Source organism: Zosterops lateralis (assembly GCF_965231275.1).
Source record: "Zosterops lateralis genome assembly, chromosome: 11".
Classification (NCBI taxonomy): Eukaryota; Metazoa; Chordata; class Aves; order Passeriformes; family Zosteropidae; genus Zosterops; species Zosterops lateralis.
In genome coordinates this window covers 4,891,936-4,916,268 of record NC_139771.1, presented here as the reverse complement: position 1 = coordinate 4,916,268, position 24,333 = coordinate 4,891,936, and the positions used below count along the sequence as shown (strand labels likewise).

The 24,333-nt window shown below is 64.2% G+C and overlaps 2 protein-coding genes across 2 annotated transcripts in view; both read right to left on the bottom strand.

Annotated features, from left to right (window-relative positions):
• Positions 1–13: 13 nt before the first annotated feature.
• APEH (acylaminoacyl-peptide hydrolase) lies at positions 14–9,416 on the bottom strand. The gene is given in 44 exon segments (XM_083869274.1): positions 14–269; positions 350–456; positions 530–632; positions 708–898; positions 990–1,078; positions 1,156–1,236; positions 1,308–1,385; positions 1,522–1,663; positions 1,875–1,963; positions 2,035–2,086; positions 2,170–2,264; positions 2,374–2,455; positions 2,458–2,478; positions 2,611–2,732; positions 2,799–2,839; positions 2,930–3,021; positions 3,095–3,232; positions 3,413–3,662; positions 3,664–3,765; positions 3,868–4,195; positions 4,265–4,373; positions 4,487–4,724; positions 4,839–4,937; positions 5,007–5,113; positions 5,187–5,289; positions 5,365–5,555; positions 5,658–5,746; positions 5,844–5,924; positions 5,999–6,082; positions 6,160–6,298; positions 6,407–6,495; positions 6,579–6,630; positions 6,707–6,804; positions 6,873–6,933; positions 7,097–7,218; positions 7,296–7,336; positions 7,449–7,540; positions 7,626–7,763; positions 7,836–7,999; positions 8,074–8,149; positions 8,244–8,337; positions 8,415–8,541; positions 8,637–8,766; positions 9,362–9,416. Coding segments are annotated over 44 exon segments (4,878 nt in total). The 5' UTR covers positions 9,374–9,416; the 3' UTR covers positions 14–130.
• A 2,659-nt stretch (positions 9,417–12,075) lies between these two features.
• The window catches only part of BSN (bassoon presynaptic cytomatrix protein), a gene marked incomplete at its 5' end in the record, with an annotated part of 87,124 nt that continues 74,866 nt past the window's right edge, over positions 12,076–24,333 (bottom strand). Inside the window, 8 exons of the mRNA XM_083869775.1 lie at positions 12,076–12,177; positions 12,659–12,756; positions 12,843–12,897; positions 13,070–13,213; positions 13,342–13,435; positions 13,786–14,522; positions 14,826–16,959; positions 17,698–24,312. Coding sequence (XP_083725901.1) covers positions 12,857–12,897; positions 13,070–13,213; positions 13,342–13,435; positions 13,786–14,522; positions 14,826–16,959; positions 17,698–24,312 — 9,765 coding nt within the window. The 3' untranslated portion in view covers positions 12,076–12,177; positions 12,659–12,756; positions 12,843–12,856. The remainder of the gene's footprint in view (positions 12,178–12,658; positions 12,757–12,842; positions 12,898–13,069; positions 13,214–13,341; positions 13,436–13,785; positions 14,523–14,825; positions 16,960–17,697; positions 24,313–24,333) is intronic.

The following is a 24,333-nucleotide window of genomic DNA, read 5'->3' as shown; positions in this document are numbered from 1 at the left end:
TTATTTAACACCAAACTCCAACCCACATCCCTGCCCCCGACTATGCTCACTCCATCTGCCTCTGGCCCTGGTGTGGTCCCCAGGGCCAGCAGTCACCCAGGACCACCATAGCCCAGGACCACTGTGGGCACTAGGGGCTGTGCCAGACTGTCTCATCCTGCCGAGGCTGCCCCAGGTGCTGGAGAAGCCAGTGGGCACAGTTCTTGAAGACATTGGCCTCCATCTCCACACCAGCCAGTGCATGGCCACCCTCTGGGTACCACAGGAGCCTGTGGGGAGGGACAGGATGGGAAGATGCTTGTCCACCACCCCAGAGCTCCCTCCCTGCTCCCACCTGCACCCCACTCACCGTGCTGGCACACCCCTGGCCCGCAGCACCCGGTACAGCTCCAGCGCCTGCGTGGGGCTGACACGCCGGTCCCGGGCACCCACGCACAGCAACACCGGTGTCTGCACCTGCAGCACTGGCCTCCGTGGGTGTCTGACACCCCACACCTGGCACCCCACGCCCATCCTGACCCTGCCTTACCTGGGCTGCCTGGGAGATGGGCGAGCGCAGTAGCATGGTGGCCACCTCCTCAGCACGTGGCACCCGCTCAAAGGAGTAGGGCAGCCCCAGGGAGGTGTAGCGCCTGCGGCACAGAGACACTGGCAGGTGTCACAGGGACATGGCATGGCAGGGCACAGGATGGGGGGGTGGCACTCACCAGTCAGGGATGTCAGAGGTGCCCAGCAGTGCAGGCAGGTTGGAGACGGGGCTGCGCAGGGCACAGGCTCGGTAACGCTCAGGCTCACGGGTGAGGAGGTGGAGGGCGATGAAGGCTCCGTGGGAGCCAGCCAGCAGGCCCAGGCGGTGTGGGTCCAGGGGCTCACTGTGCAGCACCTGCTCCACTGCCAGCTTCACCCGTGGGGCACCCCCCATTAGCACCCAAACATCAGCATCCTCCCAGCAGCATCCCCCCAAGCAGCCCCAGCCCAGCACCCCTCACCTGGGTGTCTGCCACATCCTGCTCACCCACACGGGAAAGCAGGGAGTTGATGCTGGCCTGGCCAAAGCCCAGGGAGCCACGATAGTTCACTGAGGAGACAGGGCCGTGGGTGCCATGTCGCCCCTGGGACACAGGGCCACATGTCCTCGAGGTCCCCAGCACTCACCCAGGAGCACGGCGAAGCCCAGCTGGCACAGCGCAGCCATGCTCGGACGCCAGCGGGCATCGAAGACAGCATGGGGGCCACCTGGGGCCAGCATGGGCATCACCTGGGGTGCCACCACACTGCCAGGGTGTCCCCACTGTCCCCTCACTCACCATGGGGGCACACAACGAGGGGGTGTGGTGGTGTGCCATCTGAGGGGCTCAGCAATAGGGCCTCAAAAGCCTGGGTGTCTGCACCAGGGAAGGAAGGGTGTCTGCACTCAGCAGCAACCACCCTGGGCACCCAGCACCCTGCCCACACCCCACTCCCAAGGGTCCCTGGCACCCAGGCAGCACCGAGGTACAGCAGGGGCCCCCAGGGGCTCACCCTGTGCAGCAGGGCCCTGCCCACTGCAGGGTGGTTGTACTGTCAGAGTCTTCCAGGTGACACCAGGCACTGTTGGGGTATCCTCCACTGGCACCCAGACAAGGGGCAACTCCTGGCCTGCTGGCGGCAGCACAGCCACCACCTGGGCACAGGCAATGGATGCCACTGGGGCTGTGCCATGACAAGGCTGAGCCATGCCAAGGCTATGTCATATTGGATCTGGTTGTGCCATACCACACTATGCTTCCCTATGCCACACCACACCACAGCATGTGTGCCACACTGTGCTGTGCCTGGCTGCACATTGCTGTGCCATATCCCACTGTGCCACATGGTGCCAGGGCACTGCTCACCAGACTGGGGGGGTGGTGGGGGGCTGAGCAGGTGGCCACTAGCAGGTCCCACTGGAGAGTGAGCAGCTCCCAGCACCCATCAGGTGATCCTGGGGAACAGAACACATGTTGGTGACCACAGCTGCTCACTAGAGCACCATGGGTGACCAGTGCCATGTACCTGCTGTCAGGTTGGTGACAGTGGACGCCTCCGTATCCACGAGCAGCAGGTCCTGTGAGGGCGCAGAGCACAGGCAGTGGTGTCACCGTGGGGTGTGTGGGTCACATCCCTGGCCCTGCCATGCCCAGGACTCACCGTGCGGCTCCGCTGAGGGGTGCCCAGCACGGCCCGCCGGCCGTCAGCTGCCCAGCACCGCGGTGGCAGCACCTCTGCGTAGAGCCCAGCGAAGGCTGCAAGTGGGGCAGAGCACTGGGCTAGTGAGCTGGGGTCGTGGGCACCTGGCAGGGGGTGGTGCCAGCCTTCCATAGAACCCAGCTCTGCCCACCATGCCTCGCTCACCCTCCGTGGGCTCCTGCACCACATCGAGCACCATCACCGTCTGCCTTGTCTGCCAGGTGAGCTGGGGAGATCCAGTGCTCAGGAATGGACCCATTCCAGGGGAAACTGAGGCAGGGAGGCTTAGGGAAGCCCCCACCCCAGCCAGGCACTGAGAAAGGCTGTGACACGTGGGCTGGGCACTGTGCTGGCAGCACAAGTTGGCACGGTTGTGCCTGGGGCCTGTGAGGCCCAACTCACCATGCACAGGCGTAGGCACTGCCGGTGGGGCCCCCCCACAGCCCCCTCCAGGTAGAGCAGGCGCTGGCCATCAGGGCTCAGCCGTGGGGAGCAGACAGAGGCATTCTCTGCTGACAGCAGCTCTGTGGGCAGCAAGGAGTCAGCATCCCAGGGACCTCCAGGGCACGCCCCAGGGCCCCAGCGCTCACCGCAGCATCCGCTGGCCAGGTCCAAATGGAAAATCCCTGACCTGGGAGGAAAGAGTGGGTCAGGTTGGACCCTCACTGTGCTGATACTGCATGGGCATCCTGCATGCTGCTGGTTGCTGGCTGGGACCCACCTCCTGTTGGAGCAGGCGTTCAGACCCAGGCGGAAGGGTTTGTTCCACCAGCCCACGAACACCACACCATGGTCATCCGGGGACCACAGGGCCTGTGTGACAGTCAGGCTCATCCCACAGCCCCAGGCTGGGTCCCCTGGCGCGCTCCCTGCACCCCATCCTGACCTGGCCAGGGGAGAGGTGCTCCGGGACTCCCTCCAGCACTGTCAGGCTGAGGCCCTCCAGGTCCAGGACACAGAGAACTGGCACGCTGTGTGTGCTCAGGGCCTCCCCCCAGTCCTCGTGGTACACAAACTGTTTGTCCTGTGGCACAGCCTGGTCAGTCCCACGGCTGGTGGCCCCAGGCATGGAGCTCTGTCCATGACAGTCATGGGGTGCACAGCATGTTCGTGGGGTGCATGGTCTGCCCAAGGGGCACGTGCCACGTTCACAATGTGCACGGTATGCTTGGAGGTGCACTGAACACACTCACGGGGCACCTACCTCCTCCTCCTCCTCCTCTGCTGCCAGCCAGGCTGCTCCTGGCACATCCCAGGGGCAGGGGGGCTGTCGTTTGGGCCGGCTCTTCTCAGCCACATAGAGGAGCCGTGTCTCCGAGCGTGACCAGGCCAGGCAGGCAAAGGGCCCTGGCATGGCAGGAGGGTGCCAAAGCCCAGCCTGGCACAGGCACAGCTGGGCACCAGGTAGCCACCAGGGCTGCTGGCCATGCATGACAACCTCACCCCTGCCGTGGGCAGGGACCATGGGGAAGGGGCCCTACCCTCCGTGTAGACGTCCCCATGCTTCCCCAGCGCCGTGAGATCCACGCTGTGGCTGCATCCCTCACCGTCCCACACCTGGGGGAAGGGCAGTCGGCACCGGGACACCGTGTACACGGTGCCCACCACCCTGCACCGGCACTGCAGCCACCCCGGTGAGCGCCCGGACAGCCGCGTTACCTCCAGCAGCTCCCGGCCCTGCGGCGGGCAGCGTTTGAGCGCGGCGCGGCGCTGGCCCGTGGGCGAGTCCTGGCTGAGGGGCCTGAGGGCGGGAGGGACGGGGCTGCGGCGGGCCGCGCGCTGCGGGCACGGGGAACGCCACGGGCACCGGCCGTGCCAGGGCACCGCGTCCCCTCCCGCGGCCCGCCCGAGCCCTGCTGGTTGTGGATCTCGGCGCTGAGCGCGGTCCGGCTGACGGCCAGGCCCTCGCGGCTGGCGGTCCGCCTCAGGCTGTAGTGGCGGGCGAAGCGCAGGAGCCGCCGGCGGGCCGGGTCGGGGCGGCCGCACTCTGAGGGACGGAGCCGTCACCGCCCGCCCACACGGGCCCCGCGGGACACGGGCCCAGCCCGCCACTCACCGGTGTAGAGCAGGAAGGTCTGGCCCCCAGCCGCGGCCCTGAGGGCGGCACGGGTGACGGCGGGGAACCGGCTCAGCTCCCGGTAGCGGGCAGCGGGGCCGTGGGCCGCCTGGATGAGGGAAGGGGCATTGCTGGACGGCGGTAAGCTCACCCCCTGCCCGTGCTCACCGCCCGAAACGGGGCTGTGCGCACCCACACAGTGCCCCTGGGCCCCTTGCCCACCTGCACGCCCTTCTCGGTCCCTGTGGCCATGGGGCTGTTTTCTCTGCCGGGCTGGGCTGTCGGCGCCGGCCGCTGGCAGTGGGACGCCTGCCAGAGCAGGCGGGAGCAGCCCGGCGCCAGCGCCTCGGCCGGTGCCAGCCCTGCAGCCGCTCCACACGGCCAGGCCGGGGTCACCCTTCCTGCGGCCCATCCCCGGCGGCACAACCGGGCAAAGGAAAGGGCCAGTGGCCACCAGCTCCTGGAGCACCAGGAGTGGAGATGACACCAGCACCAGCACTACCACTAGAGACATTGGGGTGCTGAATTACATCGTTTATTGGAGGTCAGCAGCAGGGGTCAGCACCCTTAGCACTGCAGGTGCTTTAGCAGCCATAGCGCCAGGTTCATGAAGCCATCTGCTTCAGCTTCGACGCCAGCCAGCGCATGGTTGTTCCCTGGGTACCACAGCAGCCTGGAGGGGAAACAGGGATTAGTGCCATTCTCTGCACCCCACAGCTCAAGCCCCCAGCACCTCACTCACCGTGTGGGCACCCCCCGGGCCTTGAGGGCACGGTAATACTCCAGACCCTGCTTGGGGGGCACACGCCGGTCGTCCTCCCCCAGCATCAGCAGTACGGGTGCACGGACCTGCAGGAGCAGCACAGCCTCAGCACTGGCGCTGCCGTTGGGGACAGGGACAGGGATGGGGACAGTGATATACCGAGTCGACATAGCGTATGGGTGACTTGTGCAGCATCTCTGTCCACTGGGCTGGGTCTGGCAGGGCATCAGGTTCATAGGGAAACCCTGTCTCTGTCAGGCACCTGTGGGCAAGAGTTGGGGGCATGTGTGTGGCCGGGATGGCAAGGAGCTTGGGAGGCTGGGGCAGGAGTACTCACCAGTCTGGAATGTCGGTGGTGGTCACCATGGAGGCGATGTTCACCACGGGGTTGCGGACCACGCAGGCGCGGTAGGTGTCAGGGAACTGCCCGATGAGGTGGCACGCCAGAAATCCCCCGTGTGAGCCGCCGACCAGTGCCACCCGGCTGGCATCCAGTGTCTCCTCCTGCAGCACCCGCTCCACGCAGAACTGCCGCCATGGGGAACACCTACTGAGCAGGCAGCCCCACTTCCCCTACTCAGGGCAGCTGCAGGAGCACAGGGTACCCCAGGACAATGTGCCAGGCCATACCTGCACATCATGTACGTCCTGTGTGCCCACGTTGCCTGGCAGGGAGGCCACGTTGTCTTGGCCAAAGCCCAGTGAGCCACGGTAATTCACTGTGTGGGGAGCAGTGTCAGAGCACTTCCTCCTTTGTGCCCCATCGCCCCTGGCCCCTCCATGGGTGCTGGTCACCCAGAGCCCTTTGTCACTCACCCAGCAGCACAGCAAAGCCCACACGGCACAGCGCCGCTGGGTACAGCATCCACCCGGCTGTGAAGACTGAGTGAGGACCCCCTGCAGATGGCAAAAGCAAACTGGAGAGTGACACTGCTTTGCTGGGGTACAGTGGGGTGGGGACAAGCTCTTACCATGGGGCATCACAACCAAGGGGGGCTTCTGGGCAGTGGGCCCCTCGCTTGGGCGCATCAGGATGGCATCAAAGTCCAGGCCCCCTGTGGAGGCAGGGAGGGGAGTGTCAGGAAGCAGTGAGGATGGTGGAGCACAGTCTGACCCAACCTTGGGCACTCACTGTACTGGAGATGCTCCTGCTCTGGTGGGGGCTGCAGGGTGCGGATGCCCCAGGTGATGCCAGGCACAGGGGCTGCGTCCTGCAGGCAGATCCACTGTGTCTGTGCCTCATGGCCGGCGGAGGGCAGGACAGCCACTTTCTGTGCAGGGAGAGTAGTCAGTGCCCATGCCAAGGGGCTGGTGGGCACTTGGAAGAGGGGTCAGTGCCCATGCCAAGGGACTGGTGGGCACTGGGGACATGACTTTACCAACACGGGGGGGCAGCTAGGGGTGGAGAACCTGGCCACCACGAGGTCTCGGTCGATGGTGAGAACAGACCAGCTTCCCTGGGGGGAATCTGGGGAGGAGGGGGTCAGACCTGCAGGTATGACCCGCTCCCCACCCCTGGCACCAGCATGGCCCCATTGGCTGGTCACTCACCAGCTGTCAGCGAAGTTGTGGTGCCTGTTGCCGTGTCCACCACGAACACATCCTAGGGACATGAGGGCAGAGTCCAGTGGAGCCTTGACCCAGCCAGGGCCACCTTGTGTCCCCCACCACCCCCTCACCTGCTGGCTGCGCTGGGCCGTGTCCAGCAGGATTCTGCGGCTGTCGGCTGCCCAGCACATCCCTGGCAGTGTGCCACAGTAGATCCCCGGGAAGGCACCTTTGATGAGAGTGGTGGCACTCAGCATCCCCCTCAGTTCCCCCCAACACCCCCAGAGCTGTACTCACCCCATGCTTGCCGTGGCACAGCCTCCAACACCGTGCTGGTGTGTTTGGTGTACCAGTCGTACTGCAGGAGACATGGCATAGGGCAAGTTTTGCAGGGTCTCAGCCTGCCTGCCCCCCCTGCAGCCCAAGGAGGGGACAACAGTGCCCTCCTGCCAGCCCCATCCTAGCAGGGGCACCCTGGTACCTCCCTGGTGCCTGCCAGTGTCTCCCCCAGTGCTGCTCACCATGCGGAGCCTGCTGCACTGCTGGTGAGGGCCCAGGACATTGTTCTCCAGGTAGACGATGCGGCAGCCATCAGGGCTGAGTCGTGGTGACCACACGGCCCTGGTGTCCTCAGAGAGCAGCTCTGCATGGACACAAGGGGATGGTGAGGGGCTGCAGGGGGGCCAGGGAACCAGCAGGATCGGGGAGTGCACTGCTTACCGCATCTTCCCCCTGTCAGGTCCACGTAGAAGAGCGCTGACCTGCCAGCAGAGAGGGGTGTCAGAGTGGGGTCAGGGGGCCAGGCTGTGGGGTGGGTGCCCTGCAGGGTCCTACCAGCAGGGCTGGGCTGTGGGGTGCCCTGCAAGGACTCACCGTCGGTTTGTGCAGTGCCGCAGCCCCAGGCGGAAGGGGTCGTGCCACCAGCCTACAAACACCACACCGGTGTCCTCAGGCGACCAGAAAGCCTGTGGGGAGTGGGGAGACAAGCAGCTCAAAATGCTGCCACCTAAAACCTCCCTTCTCTGGATCCCTGCAGCTCCTCATCCTGACCTGGCCGGGAGAGAGGTGTTCTGGGATGCCCTCCAGCACCGAGATGCTGTTGCCCTCGATGTCCAGGACGCAGAGGACGGGCACACTGCGGGTGCTCAGCGTCTCCCCCCAATGCTCGTGGTACACAAACTGCTCGCCCTGTGGCACAACCTGGTCAACCCCACAGCCACACAGCCAGCCCCCAGATGACCTAGGCTGGGGAGACCCCACCTTGATGGGTGCATCCTCCTTCTTGGGGTCCCCTGTGTCCTCGTCAGAGGTGCCCAGCTCGAGGACTTTGCTCTGGAAGAAGGACTCAGCCTTGGGACGCTTCTTCTCCGCCACATAGAGCAGGTGGGTCTCCGAGTGGGACCAGGCAAGGCACCCAAACTGGTCTGCAGGGGCAGGTCAGCACTGGCTACCCTTTCCCCTGGAACCCCACATTCCCTGGCATCCCCCAGCCCCTCACCATCATCATAGACACTGCCATGCTTGTCCAGCGCTGTCAGGTCGATGCTCTTCACCTTCCGGTTCTGATCCCAGACCTGGGGGCAGAGATGCCAGGGTGGTTCCAAGACACAGTGTGGTTCCAGCCCCAAGCCCCAGAGAATATCCATTTTCCCCCAGACCCCTTCTCACTTCCAGGAATTGCTTCTCCTTCTCCTTCTCTTTGCCAGGCACCTTGCGCAGGACGGCCTTCAGCATCCCACTGGGGGACTCACGGCTCAGCAGCCTGTGGGTGAGTGCCCATCAGCCCCCCACTTGCTGCTACCGCGAGGGATCCCTTGTGGGGAGCAGGATGGGACTTACTCGTCCTTGATCTCAGAGCAGGTGCCAGCGGGCCCCGAGTAGACAATGGAGGCTCCATCGTGGAAGATGAGGTACTGGCGGCAGAACTTGATGTTCTCAGCCCTTGCCAGGTCCCGCTGCGACCACTCTGCGGGGAGCAGGGTGAGGACACCAAGTGCATCCCCACCGGGTAGGCAGGGACTGCCCGGGCCCCCCTCCCCCCAGTCCTCCCCATCCCCATACCAGTGTAGAGGCTGCAGTATTTGCCCCCGTACTGGGTGGTGAGGTCGGGGCCGAGGCAGGCAGTGCTGAGCCCCGGTTGCTGGCTCAGCTCTCGGTACAGCTCCGACAGCTCCTCCACCCGTGGCTGCACCTGCGGGACACGCCGGGGTGGCTGGAGGGGTGGGGACGTGTGGGGCGAGGGGTGAAGGGCACGGACCGGGAAGTGATGGGGCACAGGGGCACCAGTACAGACGGGGTGGCATCTGGGGGGCATACTGCGGGCAGCGTTTGCGGGTAAAGAGCTGGAGTACATGAGGGCAGGAGGGCAGAGGGCTTAGTGCAGGACTGGGGCAGAGCCAGGACACTACTGGGGCGCCAGGGACCATGAGGGCACTGGAGAGCACGTGCTGGGCTAGATGGCCGGGATCAGGAGGGTGCTGGGACAGTGGCTGGGGCAGCAGTGGGTACCGCGATACTGGGTGCAGGTCCTGGGGTGCAAGGGGCTCCTAGGAGGGTCCTGCAGCAATTGGGGTCTATGCGGGGATTAGAAGGGTACCGGGGCAGTTCCCGAGGAGTTGCCGAGCCGAAGAGTCAGCGGAGCAGCGGGGTCGGGGGTGCCGGGCAGTGCGGACGGGACTCCCGAGGGAGGGACAGGGAGGGGACAGCGGGACGGAAAGGCGGGGGGGGGGGGCGGGGGTCGGGGGGGGTCCCAGAGCTCTGACGTCATTCCCGCCCCAGCCTCTCACCGGTGGCTCCATGTTCTCGCGGCGGGGGGCGGGGCCAGCGCTGGCACTTCCGGGATGGGGCGGGGCCGCCGGCCTGCGGCACATCCCATTGGCTGCGGCGCTCAGGCCACCTCCCTCTTTAAGACGCCCCCCGGTGGGCGCGGGCGGCACTGCAGCAGCAGGTACCGGGGTCCCCGCGCCCCCGTCGTGTCCCGGGGGCCGCCCCCAGCCATCGATCACCCGCCGGGCCCCTCTGGGGCCGCAGCCGGGGGACAGACCGCGGCCCCGCGGCAGCCGGATCGCTCCGGGGTGGTTTACCCACCAGGTGGCTGCAGAACAGGGGCTCCATGCGCAGGACCTGGGAGATCGGACCCTTGAGGGGCACACAGATCCCCAGCCCAGCAACCTGGCCGGGGGGGATCGGGCCATTGAGGGCCCATGGGACTGAACAGCCTGGTCAGGGGGATGGGATTGAGTCACTGATGTCTACAGCAGCCCCGCCAACAGGGACTGGGCCCTTGGGAGCCCACCGGACCCAGCAGCCTGGCCAGGCAGGTGAGATCGGGGCTTTGATGCCCACAGGAACCCCCTGTCCCAGCAGCTCAGGCGTGAGTGGCAGCGCTTAACGGTGCTCGGTGACAACTAGACCCATTCCAGCCACCCCCACTATGGCAGGGCTCCCGATCCCTCCTCCCCACACTGCAGGCAGGCAAGAATCAGGGCCAGTGGTTTGTGTCAAGTCCTTTTTATTCTGTTCCCACAGAAACACCTGGTGAGGGGGCAGCTTCTGGGAGGGAGTCACGACACAGCGGCGGGGGTGGTACGGCACGGTACGGCACGGTACGGGGGTCACTACGGGTGGCACAGAGCACAGCAGACACGCACACCGTCACAATGTTCAGAGGAAGCGCACCCGGCATCGCACTTACCGCTGCAAACGGCGCCCGGCCGCGCTCGGCCCTCGGTGTTCGCAGCCCCCCGCCCTGTCCAGCAGATTGCCGCAGCTCGGGCCGGGGGCCTGGCCCGGCGGGGGAGAGCTGCGCGCCCCCGGGCCTGGCAGGCACGAAGGCAAGGCGGCGGATGCGCTCGGGCGGCGAGATTGGCCCCGGCGGGGGTCTCGGTCCCGCGTGCGATTTACACACTGTACAAGTATTTACAGCGCGAGGAGCGGCGGGGCCGGCGGCCGGCGGGAGGCACCCCAGGCTCTGCATTGGCGGCGGCGGGGAGAGGCGGCGGCTGTGCGCGGGGCCGGGGCTCTCCTCCGCGGGGCTGCCCCGGGGCCCCCGTCCCACAGCCGCCGGCCTGTCCCCGGCCTCGGGCACCGGCAGGGCTCCCGGCGAGGGATCTGCCAACAAAGCGTGGGCTTCCCGCGGCAGCCGGGTCCTCGATCACAAGTGCATAAATCTGCTAAGAGCTTTCAGTACAGCGATGGACTGATGGAGAAGAAAATAAGAAAAGTCCAGGCAAAGAACAGCAAGCACTGAAAGGCGGGTGGAACCGTGCAGAGAAGTAGCAAGCCATGCTCTACGACGGGACAGACGGTCACGGGCGCTAGGGCCGCCCTTTGGCAAAGTGGCCCTCCGTGGGTCGAACATGCCACGAATTCATATGCACGGGTGGTCGGTACGGAATAGTTCTCGGGTCGCTCGGCGGCACGCTTTGCGATGGAACCCTTAGGCGCGACATTGAACTGATTAGCTATTCACAGGTCTTGTTCTGGAGTCGTGTTATTTCGTTGCATAGAACATCAGGCGGGTGAGCGGGCGGCTGCCCCCGCCACGGGGGTGTCGGCGGGGCGCTGCCAGCGCGGAGAGGCGGCGGGGCCCGGGCGAGCCCCCTCCTCGGGCTGCCTCCCCCCTGGGAATCCCCTCCTGGCAGGGCGAGTGGGCTTCGGCCGCCGGCCGCTGCGCCGGCCGTCCCCGCAAAATGGCTTGAGAAGGACTTGGATTGCACAGTAAAAGGAAGGATACTGCTGGAGGCAAAGCTCTCCTGATCTTGTTCCACGGGATTTGTGCTCTTTTGTAGCCTCCTGCACTCTATTGCTTCTACAGACGACAGCCCGTGTGCTAACTCATCGCACAAAGCAAAGAGGGAAGAGGATTTGGTATAAACTTTAGAAAAATAAAACCCCGAAACCAAAAGAAAGTGAACCCAAAGAAACCGAGAAAAAAGGACCCCTCCTGACGACGTCCCGTGCCCCCCACCCCCCCCACCCCCCCCCCGGTGCGGATGAGGTATCACAGAAATCAAAGTGGGATGATTAAGGCTGTTCTTGAAAGAAAAGGGGTGCCCGGCGGCAGGCGCGCTGGCTGCGTGGCGAGGGCGAGCGCGGCCCTTTCAATGCTTCCAATGGCTTCGGGACACGCGCCCCGCCGGCCGCGCCGCCTGTCAGAGTCCTATGGCCTCGTATTTCGGTAGTGAAACAGTGTTAGGTCCTAGCTGACGCGCTCCGGGGCTCCCCGGCGGGGCCGAGAGCGGCCGCAGTGCAGGGGGCGCGGGGACGGCCCCGGTGGGGCGGGTGGGGTCGGGAAGGAGGAGCGGCGCCCACGGCGCCCAGCCCTCGGCTCGCGGGGAGGAAAAACCTATGAAGAGGCCAGAGCTGGGGTTCAGAGGGAGCAACTCTGCGTATAATCTTGAGAAAGGGCCGCAGCCCACCTACGGGGCCTGACCCGACGGTCCGGACCAGGCCCATCCCCTCTGGGCAGCTGCCGGGGCTCGCCGTGTGCCGCGCCGGAGCTGCTCGCCAGGCGTGGGGGGCGCCCGCCCCGGGGCGTCCGCCGGGCCCCTGCTAGGCCGCCGTTTGGTCCAGCATCCAGGGATCGCCCTGCTTTCAAAAGCTTGGGAGAGACAGAGAGAGAGAGAGAGAGAGAGAGAGAGAGAAAGGCGTTAGTCCGAGCAGCCCCTCCCCGCCGAGCGGCAGCGCTGGCCCGCGCTGAAGGGCTCCAGAGAGCCAAGAGGTACTGCCGGCGGAGCAGCTGCCGCCGCCTCCGCCCGCCCCCGCGCTGGACGGGCTCCCGGAGCAGAGCCTGGACTGCCCAAACCTTCCCTGGAAACCCAGGGTCTGCACCAGCGCTGCCGAGACTGTGGAACAAGGCCAAGCCTTCACGCCTTGGCTTGGGGCCAGCACCTGGGGATGAAGATGGGGATGAGTGGCCAATCATGAAGGGGATGGGTCCGTGCTACATCTTTCCCAGCCTGGGGGCTGGGAGTTTGGCAAGGCAGGGCTCAGCAGGTGCTCGGGGGACAGTGGTGCCGCTTGGAATCTCAGAGATGGCCCAGCAGAGGGGACCTGTGTGCAGGTGTGCCCTGTACACTCACCGTTATACTCAGAGTCTGGCGCCGCGTGCTGAATTCATTGGCTTCTTCATAGGTTTTTCCACTGCAACGACTCAAATCTCCACTCACTTCCCAAACTCCTGCAATGGAAAGGAGGAAGAGGGCATCAGGCACAGCTGGGGCAGGCAGAGCCCACGGCACAGTGCCTGGCGCTGGCTGCACTCACCTTGTGCCGTTCTCTCACCAGAATGAAGTGAACTTCTTGCCGAAAGCTGACACCGCTGCAGGGAAGTCAGGACAAGTGTCAGTATGGCACAGTGACCCCGGCCCCCCACCTCCCTGGGCCCCAAACTGCCTCCCACTGGCTGCACCCAGCCATCCCCACGATGCCTGACTCCGTCTTGGTGCAGAAGAGCATCACTGCCCTGTCCCCGTCCCAGGAGCAGCTCTCACCTTCAGTCAGTTTGCCTGCTTGTTCCGCTGCCCCCCCTGGCAGGATTTTGGAGAAGACGCTCTCTCCTTCCCCGCCAGGCTGCCCCGTGGCCATGCCCGTGGGACCACGTGGCCCGGCCGCCCTTGGACCAGCCTTGCTGTCTGCTGGGGGGCAAACAAAGCCACTGTTAGCAGGGGACAGGCCCGGCTGGGGGAGCTCCGCTGAGCTTTGGGGTGCCAGGCAGTTGGCATGACGGGGGACAGATGGCACAGTGCCACTGGGGCTCACTGACCTGCTGCCCCCAGGGGCTGTGCTGACGGCGCTCTCCCTGGCTGCTGTGGCACTTTTGCTGCAGGTTTGGATGTGTCTGTTGGCTCAACTTTTGTCTGGAAAGGGGAAAACAACTCTCAGGGCTCACCCTCCCAGTAGAGCATCTGCCGAGGATGGCCCAGGCCAGGAGGTGACACCAAAACCCCCAAACACTGCTCCAAAACCCCAAAAGAGGCAGCAAGGGATCCAGAATATAGTGATGTCCCCTCCTGGATCCCCTTGAGGGGATGGCAGCTTCCACAGCACCCAGGGGTGTCTGAAGTGGGTGCGTGAGTGGGATACACTTTACTCCATGACTCCCATTCCCACCCCTTTCCCTGCCAGCCCCTGGCCACAGTCAGCTGTGCCCATTCCAGGCAGAGCTGTGGGGTCAGGATGCAGCCTGGACAGCTAAGCCCGTACTTACCGCCAGTGCTGGGTGTCCGCCCGGCTGTGCATGGAGTGTGGCTGGTGCCTTCCCTGCTGCCTGGGCTGGCCCTGGCTGCTGCTGCGTTGGCCGGGATGAGGGGGGTCCCTGTGTCCTGCCCCTGGTCTCAGGCTGTGCCGAGCTTGCTGGCTGGGCAGCCTGGCGTGCCGCTGGCTGCTGCCGCGCTGCCGGCTGCCCTGCCTGCTGCTGCCTGGCCGCTGGCTGCTGTGGGTGTGCGAGGGGCTCCTGCTTCGGCGCTGGTGTGGCCGACCCATGCGGCTGGGAAGGCTTCTGTGCCTTGGGGGTCTCAGTGCCATGGTGGTGAGCAGCAGGGCGGGATGATGGGGCGTAATCAGCGGAGCTGGGGCCGTAAGGCGTGCGGGACTCGGGCTGCTGCGCCTTCTTGGGGCCGGCTGAAGGCCCATGGCCACGGGGCTCATGGCGGCCAGATTCTCGTGGGTGCTGCTTTGATGAGCGGCGTGGTGGCTCGTCGCTGGCGTGCCGGGAGGAGCCGGCATGGCGATCGTACTCCCTGTGGTGCCGGTGCTCGCGGTGCTGGGGGTAGTCGTCGTGCTGCCATGGGTCTTCATCGGGGGGCTCGTCATAATCGTGGTAGGTGTGCTTAACTGGGGGTCTCTTCTGTGAGGAAGAGTGGCCACCGTAGTGCCTGACCCTCTCTGCCCGTGCCTCCCTGGGCTTATCAAACCAGTCTGTCTCCTCCTGACCCAAATGATATGCTTCGGAAACCAAAAACAAACCACACTCAATCTCTCACTCGAGGCTGCGCGGGCAGAAGCCATGCAATGAAGTGGGAGGGGCAAGCAGCAGGCACGCGCGCAGGGGACAGCACGTGCCGGTGGGGACAGGACAGGGCGCAGCGGGGCACCGTGTAGGACCGGCTAACACCGAACACCCAGGGCAGGGGGAGGAAGGCACGTGTCAAGCAAACTGAGGCGGTGAGAGTGTCTCTGCGTACGAGCGGACAGGCATGCCCCGGGGAAGTGCCATGCTCTGGGGTGGTCACCATGGGGAGCCGTTACCTTCGCTGTCCGAGACAACGCAATGGGCATCATCCATGCCGTAGCCCTCCTCGTGCTTGTACGAGTGACTCCTTGGCACGTCTTTGATGTGCTTTTGCACATCAGGCAACGAGTGGCTGGAGCAGAACTGGGAGCAGGGATCCCCCGCTGACTGGGGGCCCGGCCCTCCCACAGTGCGTGACCCCCCCATTGACTTTCCCACAGGGCTGACGGGGCTCTCCTCCTCTGAGGGCTGCGAGCGCATGGGTGCCCGCCCACGGCTCTGGCTCATGCTGAGAGATGAGGGCTTGGAGCTGACTTTCTGGGAGCGCTCCATGCTCTCCCGCTCATAGGACTTGCTCCGGCCACCCATGTCCCGGCTGGAGGACTTTTCAACCCCATAGCCAGAGGAGCGGGTTCTGCTGCTGGAAGAGTAGACCCTCTCCTCCTCGTCCACCAGATCCCGGCTGGAGACACCGTAATACTTCTGCTGCTCATAGACGTTCTTCTTCAGGCCATAGGTGATCTCATCCTGCAGCTTCTTGGCCCTGGAGACCACGTTGCTGCTGCCAATCGAGGTGGTTGTTGAGTAGGAGGCCAGGTCTGACTCCACATCTTTGGCTTCTTCAATGGGGGAGAACTTGGAGATCTTCTGCTCCATGCCCTGCTTCCTGTGCTTGCTGCGCTTGGAGGAGATGACGGCGGGTGCCAGGTTCTTGGATGAATGCTTCGGTAGTGGCGTGCCAGAGCTGTGCTTGTCCATCCGTGAGGAGTGCCGGTACTCACTGTCCCCATAGTAGTAGCTCGAGCTGGTAGAGCTTCCTGACACCCTGCCATTGCTTTCCATGCCCCGGTAGTAGCTGTTCTTCCCACGATGGTCGGGGCCATGGTGATCATAGATGTCCTCCTCAGACTCCTCCTCGGCTTTGGTGTAGCAGCAGGGACGGCTGGAGCCCTCAGTGTCCCCTAAATCACTCTTCTCTCTGCTGTGGCGGCTATCAGTGGTCGTGCCCACTGGCTCTGCTTTCTGCCCATCCACTGCAGGACTCTCCTTGGTTAGCTCGCTGATGTCCTCGATCATCACATAGTTACGGGGGATGTTCTGCTCCAGGTTGGTGTAGAGGGACTCGGAAGAATAGCTGGCTGAGGGGCCCGGTGCTGTGCTGGTTCTCTCAGCTGGCCGGGTCTCAGGTGCCTTGTACTGCTCGTAGCCACCGCTTGCCGGTGCAGTACTGAAGGTGACATCAGGCACGGCAGAGGAGCTGGTGGCTGCACCAATGACCTCGTAGTTGGTGGGGATCTTCTGTTCTAGGTCAGCCAGAGAGGTCTGCCGCGGCTTCTGGTGCCCGCTGGCTACGTCTGCGGGGCTCTGGTAGAGGGCGGGCTGTGCCGGCGGCACGGTGGCTGCCCCAGCGAAGGCGCTTGGGGCTTGGTAGGGGTTTTGGGGCTGGAAGCCTGGCTGGGCCGGGGTGCCCAGCTCTGGGTATGCGGTGCCAGGGGCCGAGAAGCCACCGGGTGAGGTGAAGGTGGGCAGTGGAGCTGCCGGCAAGCCATCCTGTGAGGTGCTGGCTGTGGGGTACTGCGGGTGCTGCAGGCGTGGTGGCGGGAAGGCAGCGGGGCCCTGCGGGGCAGGGTACGGGTAGGCGCCATAGGAGGCGGCGGCGGCTGCGGCGGCGGCGGCGGCGGCGGTGTAGTCAGGGTACTGCCCGGCAGGGCGCAGGCCGGCGCTGTCGTAGGCGGCGAGGCGCAGGCTGTGCAGCTCGCTGTCCGACAGGTAGTCGCGGCGATCCCCGGGGTAGCGCAGGTAGGGATGGTCCCGCCCACCAACCCGATCCTTCAACAGCGACTCCTTGCGCTGGGTTATGCCCAGCTCCAGGTATTTCAGCTTTGCATCGATCTCCTTCTCCTCCTCGTCCAGCTCCGCCTGCTTCTTCCGCAGCTTGGTGGCCTCGTGTTCCACCAGCCTCAGGTCGCGGTCCAGCTCCTTCAGCAGGCTGGCCTTGGTGACAGGCGCAGTGGCCTTGGGAGCCAGGCTGCTCAGGTAGAGCTGGGAGGCAGCTGGGCTTGCCAGGGGGACGTGGGGCTCCTCAGGTGGTGGGCTGGGCAGTGTCCGCTTCACCTTGCGTGCCAGCGAGCTTGACTGCAGCCCTCCCACCTGCAAAGCCAAGGGACATCTGGTCAGGGGGGCAGGTGGGTGTCCCCCCCACATCCCACCCCAAGCATTGCAGTGGTCCTCCCATGTCCTAAGGGCTGGGGTGAGGCATCCCGCTGTGCACGTGTTCCCCATGCACTGAGAAAGTGGTGTTTATGTAAAAACGCAATAAATAGGATGGAAGTAACAGGCAGGGCGCTTTCCGTGAGTAATTACCGGGGGTGGCAGCCGGCCAAGCGCTGAGCTGGCCATGTGCATACTCTGCTACAAAAACTGCTTTCTGTCCGTGGGCATTTGGCAGAGGGACTCAGGGGACTGCCAATGGGTGCTGCTGCCCCAGGAATTGCTCTTGGACTTCTACTTGACTGCCCAAGGCAACCTTGGTGTCTGGGGGTAAAGGTGTGAAGTGAGCATGAACCACCGCAACCTTAAATGGAGCCATGCATGGTGGTGGCTCCTCGAGAAAGAAGGGGGACTATCTGGAGCAGGAGACAGCCCTGATGCTGCCAACCTGCAGCATCTCCTGCCTGCTGACAGGCTCCCGCAGCCAATGGACCTCCAGGGCCTCCCTCCAGCTGCTAGTATTGGCATGCATGCCTGTGCCTGCTGGCTGCCATCAGCTGCCGCAGGGAGCTGGCCTTTTGAAATATTAATTGCCACAACGCTAATGAAACTGAAATGTCCTGAGGTGCCTCCTGGGGCTGTTCCCTGAGCATAAGGTTGTTCCCTGAGGTGACATACCTGTGAGCTGGGGAGCAGCGGGTGTTGGTAGAGGGAGAACCTGTCCTTGCCGGCCTCCTCAGAGGTGGGGCTGATGGGCTTGGGGTCGGACAGGGAGCGCTGCATGGTCTTGATGGGGCGTGGCAGCGTCTGCTGGCGCTGGGCTAAGTCGGTGGTGAAGTGCTTCTGTGGGGGGACGTGGGCCTTGTTCAGCCGCTCGCTGGTGGCAAAGGAGGACTCCAGGAGGCGATGGGGGGACAAGGGGGAGACGGGTGAGTAGAGGACCTGGGGAGAGCGGGGTGGCTGGCGGGTCACCAGTTGGGAGAGGGATTCAGCCGGCAGATGGGATTGGTAACCAATTTCCAGGGGATCTGGCTTTTTCTTCTCAAACTTGCCCAGGGTCTGCTGCCGGACAGTGTGGGGATCCAGGGGGCCTGTGCTCACTATTTGGAGGTTGGTGGAGTAGGGCGGAATGGTGGTGGGCACTGTCAGCTGAGGGACCACGACACCAGGTTGGGGAGATGGCTCTGGCTCTGTCTGGCAGGCCAGGCTCTCACCCCGCTGCGTCTTCTCTGGGGCTGAGATGTACTTCACGATCTCCACTCGGGGGTCATGGGTGGTGATGTGAATGGAGGGCGAGACGCGGAGGAGCTGGTCGGGCTCTGTCTGCACCGAGCAGTCACTGATGGTCTGGATACCCACGCTGGCTGTGCGGGTGGCCCCGTCGGTCTTGCCGTCAGCGCTGGCCTCAGCGTGCCGTGAGGCCCTGGAGCGCCGGCGGCGCACGGGCTGCTCCCACTCCCCGTTGTCCTCCTCGTCCGTCTGCACACTGCAGTCAGCGCTGCGCCTGGTCCGCCGCCGCCGCGACAGGATGTACCGCTCCTCACCGTCCTCCTCATCCGTCTGCACGCTGCTGTCCGCCATCTTCCGCGCTGCAAATGTCTCCTTCTCATAGGCATCCCTCAGCCGGGGCATCGAGTTCCTCTTCTTGATGCCCCGGCCAGGCTCCCAGGACTCCTCGACTTGAAGTGACATGTCTGAGGCTGAGCTGCTGAGTGGCCGTTGTGGCACAGGGTAACGGGGACCAGCAGGCCCCTCTGGGGGTGTCTGGCCCGGTGGGGGCCATGCCTGCCCGTTGTGTGGCTGCACCCGTGGTGCCTCAGCGGGCCCCTCGGGTGGGCGGGCAGTGGGCTCCATGGGCGTGGGGAAGATGGTCTTCTGCCGCTTCTGCTCCTCCAGCTGCTGCTGCAGCTGGTGCTGGAGCTGGTGGATGTGCTCGAGTTGGAGGCGCTGCTGGGCGAGCTGCTCCCGTTGCAGTGCCAGCTGGGCATGCCGCTCCTCCTGCTGCTGCTGCAGCACCTGCTGCTTGATGCACTGCAGTTCCTGCAGCTCCCGCTGCACCAGCAACTGCTCCTTCTCCCGGTGCCGCTGCAGCTCTGCACGCTCCCGCTCCAGCTCCTCCTGCAGCCGCAGCTGCCGCAGCTTCTCCAGCTCCACGCGCTCCCGCTCCAGCTGCAGCACGTGCTCTTGCTGCTTGCGCTGACGCTCCTCTTCCCGCTCCCGCTCCTCCCGCAGAGCTCCATCCAGTGGTGGCTTGGGCGCTGCGGCCACTGGTCCACTCTCCTTGGGGGCTGCTGGTGCCTCTGTAGAGGGGGCAGCTGGTGGCGGCTCCGCTCTCTGCAAGCCACTGGCAGGTGCGGCGGGAGCAGCGGGTGCTTTGGGAGCAGGAGCAGCACCCACCGCTGCCGGTGCTGTGCTGGCGACGGGCTTCCCCAGGTAGACGGGTGTTTCCATCATTGAGGCTGCTGGGGCCGGCCGGGTTGGGGCCGGGAAGCGGTAGGGGCCGTGTGCTGCAAGTGGGACACGGGGAGTGACAACTGGCAGCCTGCCCAAGCTGGCCAGTGGGACTGCTGCCACACCGCCTGGGCCATAGGGTCTATATAGCCCACGCAGCATGGGCCTCAGCACCGAGGCTGGCTGGGTGGTGATGGGCAGTGTGGAGGCAATGGGGGTGTTGATGGTGGAGTAGATCATGCCGTCAGCGGCCCGCACGGTTGCGGTGGAAGGAAGCATTTGCCGGATGGTAGGCAGGCGGACACCAGGAACATTGTACTGTGCCAGGTTGCCGAAGCCCTGTCGTCCTTCAGGGAAGGTGGGGTTGTACATCCCACTGGGTTTCGGCGGTACAGAGCCATGCTGCTGAGCTGCCAGCCCCCCTGTGCCCCCCTGCCCATTGCTGGGGCCATAAGGCAGCACATCAGGGCCGTTGGCGTGCCGGCCCCCGTACTGGTCCATGGAGTTGAGGGCAGCACACATGCGGCTGATCTCACGTGCCGTGGTGGCACTGTAGTGGGCCAGGCTGGACTCCTGGAAGCTGGCCAGGTCCCCCCGGTGTGAGAAACGGTAGTCAGAGTAGATGTTGGAGGCTGAGCTGTACCTCCGCATGGGGAAGGGGTGGCTCAGCAGCTCTCCAGGTTGGCGGAGGTCGGAAAAAGAGCCATACTGTAGCCCTTGGCCCAGGTAACCCCCCTCAGCAAAGCCCACGCTGTAGGAGTGCTTCATGGTGCTGAGGTCCACAGCGGCATCACCTGCTGGGGCAGGGAAGGGCTGATCCCCCTTTGTGTGGTAGTAGCTCATCCCGATTTCAGAGAGGTTTGTGTCTGACATGGAGGAGTAGAGACGTCCAAAGGCTGGGTAAAACTTCTGCTCCTCGTAGAGCGCAGGTGCTGGAGCCGGCTGCTCCCGGTAAGGGAAGGTCTCTGGCAGCTCTGGATCTCTGCTGCCATACATTGGTCCACCAGCTTTCCGACCAGGCATCACTGCTGCCTCCCCGGTTTTCTTCTCTGGCATCTTGGAGGTGGGGTTGAAAGCACCCGTGCAGCTGCCACCAAAGGGGAACTTGTAGACCATGTCACAGCAGGCCACCTGGCTCTCTGGCTTCACGCCCGTTAGGTCCAGGACGTTGGCTGGCACCTCCTCCTTCAGCACTTTGGTCACTGGACCAGTTGCTGCCTCCTCCATTTGCACCATCATCACCTGGGATTTCTTGCCGCCCAGGGCAAGGAGAGGGCTCTGGCTCTTCAGCTCTACTGGCACTGCCCGGTACACCTCCGATCCTGGCTCTGGTGGGAACGACTGAGGGAGGCCGCTGGCATTCTGTGCCCCACTGGTCTGTGTGAGGAGCACATCCTTCTTCACCATCTGGCCTGGCATGCCGTACCTTGCAAATTTGGTCTGGGGGGCAGCGGTGGGCTCAGGTTTGCCACTGGCCACCCCACTGGCTCTGACAGTGGCTGTCTGGACACCCTGCTCCACCTGCTTCACCTGTGCTAAGCATACCGGGCTCCCAGTCCCCTGCCCAAAATCCACACGGCTCTGGAAAGGGTCTCCATAGACCACAGGTTGCTTGGACTGTGAGAGAATCATGGGAGAAGCGATGGCCAGACTGGCAGTGCTGGCTGCCGCAATGATGGCATGGGGCTGCTCCTGGGCATTGAGGTTGATGATCAAGGGCTGGATGGCCGTGGACTGCCGGCTGGGGATGTGGTCCAGAGTCAGGCAGTACTTCCTGGCCTCGGTGGCCAAGGACGTGAGATCCATGCCTTGGTCTGTTATGATGATGGGGGCAGACTTCAATGCGGTCCGTAAGTCCACAGCGTTGCTGCTTGGCACCTTGGGCCCTGGCTCCACCCGGGACGTGCCGGGGATGGAGGAGATGCGGCACAGGGAGATGTTTTCTGCAGGGAGTGCTCCCCAGCTGTACAGCCCTGTGATGCTGTCAGTGGCTGAAGTCACAGCAGGTGCTTTCTGGGCATGGTCCTTCACTGGCTGTGCCCTGATGTAGGCACCTGTCGGCTCCTCTGGTGTCTGGGTGTAACCATGTGCCAGCAGCTGCCGGCTTGGCCTGGTGGGGGACGAAGTGGGAGATGTCAAGGCGCCAGAGCTGACTGGCTTGGTTTGGCTGGCTGCATCGGCTGCCAGTGTGATCACCATGAAGGGGGAGTCCTGTGAGGAGGCCTGCCGGGTCAGGCGTGGTGAGCCTGTCTGGTGAGGTGTCTGTGTCCCCTGAGCCACCATGGAGGACAAGGTGTCCGGGCTAGCAGCAGCAGCAGAAGGACCCTCATAGGCGAGGACCGGGCTCTGTGTCTGTGTGGAAAACTCTGCCGTGGCCTTTGTGGTGCGGGTGGGACTCTGTGTGGGTGAGGTGGGTGAGAGCGGAGGGCTGGAGCTCTTGAAGAAGGTGTATGTCTTGGGCGGTGTGGGCTTGCTGTCACTTGCGGCTGGGATCTTCTCCCTGGCTGTCTGCACACTAATCTCCACTGTCCTGGTTCTGGTGGTGTCCTCGGTCTGAGAGCCATAGCTGACAGTGCTCTTTGATGGAGTGTAGCTCCTCTCAGCTATGGATGGGGCCTCTGGGCTTGGTGAGCTGTAGCTCTGCAGCGCACTCCCAGGGCTGCCTGCTGCTGTTGTCACCGTGCTGGTGCCTTTGCTGTAAGCATAAGGAGTAGTGGTAGCCTTGGATACTAGGCTGGGTGCTGCTGGGGCACTCTGGAGCTTGGCTAGGTCTTGTCCTTCTTTTGCAAAATGTTGCGTGACTCGGACATCAGGAATAGTCTTGCCGGTGCTGCTGTTGGAGCTGGCAAAGGAGACAGGAGCAGAGAGCTGCGTGGGGCTTGTGCCAGGGGTGAGTGGGCCACCATTCTGCTTCAGCAGGTCAGCGTAGGCGCTCTCGGCATTGAGGAAGTGCTTCTCCTGGTACGCCTCCTCCTGCCCCTTCACCTTCTCACCCTGCTTGAGGACCAGGTCAAAGGAAGAGGACTCATGCATCCTGGAGATGCTCTGCGAGGTCTGCAGGATCTCCTCGTACACCGCTCCGGCCTTTGGCAGGGCACTGGGATAGTCGGGCTGGGAGGGGCGCGTGAGGCTGCCGTCATACCGGTATTCCTCGCCATATTGGTAGTCAAAGCCATTCTGGCCCTCAGTACTGCAGTAGCCACCCTGCTGGTAGGTGTTGTAGAAAGAGGCTGGCTGTGCCTGCTGGACCTGCTGCTTCTGCATCATCTCTGCCTTCCTCATCATCTCCTCATAGGCTTCCTCGGCGCTTTTCAGGGGCTTGCTGATGGGCTGGCTGGCACCACTCTCCACCTTCTCTGTTGGGGAGTACAGTGACATGAAAGTGGGCAGGTTGTATTCGCTGCCAGACTTGTACAGCTTGGAGGTCACAGCATCAAAGCTCTCTGCTTCTGAGTCAATGGAAGGCGAGTACTCGGAGCAGGAGGAGCGGTGCAGCTCCTCCATCTCTGCCGCCTGTCGCAGCTCCTCTGTGGGGGAGGCATCCTCGATGGGGGAGAGATTGCTGGGGGGTGTTTTGGAGCGCTCCCTCCTCCGCTGGGCCCTCAGCTCCTCCTTGTCACGCTTGGTCTTGCGCGCTGTGCTCCGGATGCGCTGCTGCTCCACCTCCCGCATCTTCTCCTGCTCCCGCAGGAGCTCCTCTTCCTCACGCATCTCCTCCTCCTCAGATGAATCCTCAATGGTGGGCAGCAAGGGACCATGTGAGCGATGCCGAGCTTTCCTCTGCTGCTTCACCTCCTCCAGCCGCTGCCGGCGGCTGGGGCTGCTGTCACTATCCTCCTCCAGCGAGGAGATGGAGGTGGGTGAGGTGCCCGAGGTGTAGCTGGGTGTTGTGGCTGGCAGGGTGGAGGAGTATTCGCCCCGTGAGCGCTCCTCGGGGGAGCCTGTCAGGCTCTCCATCTCCAGCTCAGGCTCCCGGTCCACACTGGTATCTGGCTCCTGGCCAATCTCCATCTCCCGGCCATAGCCAGTTGTGCTGTTCAGCTCGATGGTCTTGAATCGCCGCAGCCCACCCTGAGCCGTGCTCAAGTCATCACCCTCCACTGCCTCCACCTCCTTGCTCTCCTCAGTATACATGCTGCTGGCACCATGCGGCAGGCGCCGCTTGGCTGACGCTGGCTCTTTGCCCTTCTCTGCCTCCGTCTTCTGCCCAGCTTTGGGGATGCTGTACTTGGTGCGCCCATAGCCTTCCTCCTCCTCCTCGAGGTTGTCCTCCTCAGCACTCATCTCCAGGATCTGTCTCCGCATAAACTCTTCATCGGTCACGTCTGCCTCCTGGCCCTTGCTCCTGGGGGGCACTGGGGAGAAGCCCCCCTCACTGCTGTCCTCCACATAGTCATGCCGCAGCTTGCTGCCAAACTCATCTGAGGACTCTGCACTCTCCCGACGCTCCCGCTGGTTCTCCCACTCCTCATCCTCCTCCAGGATGTCCTCCAGCTCCTCGTCTGAGTCAAAGGCTTCAGGGGTGATGGAGAGGTACCGTGGCCGCTGCTGTTGCCGCTGGTCCTCCTGTGGCTCTGTGCGGCTCTTGCTACGCCCAGGGGACTCTGTCGGCGTGCCCCGGCCTTCCAGGAGAGGCCGCATGCTGCTCTCCAGCTTGGTGAGCTCGGAGGGGCTGGGGGGGCTCTGCCCGGCCAGCCCAGTGCTGCTCAGCTTCTCCTCCTCCTGCTGCACCAGGCCGGTGATCTCACTCTGTGAGCTGGAGATGCCGTCAGAGGAGTAGCCGGTGTCGCTCAGGCTCTGGGGGCTGCGGGACAGCTCCGGGTGGTAAGGCTTGCTGCTGTCCTGCAGGCAAGGGAGAACACA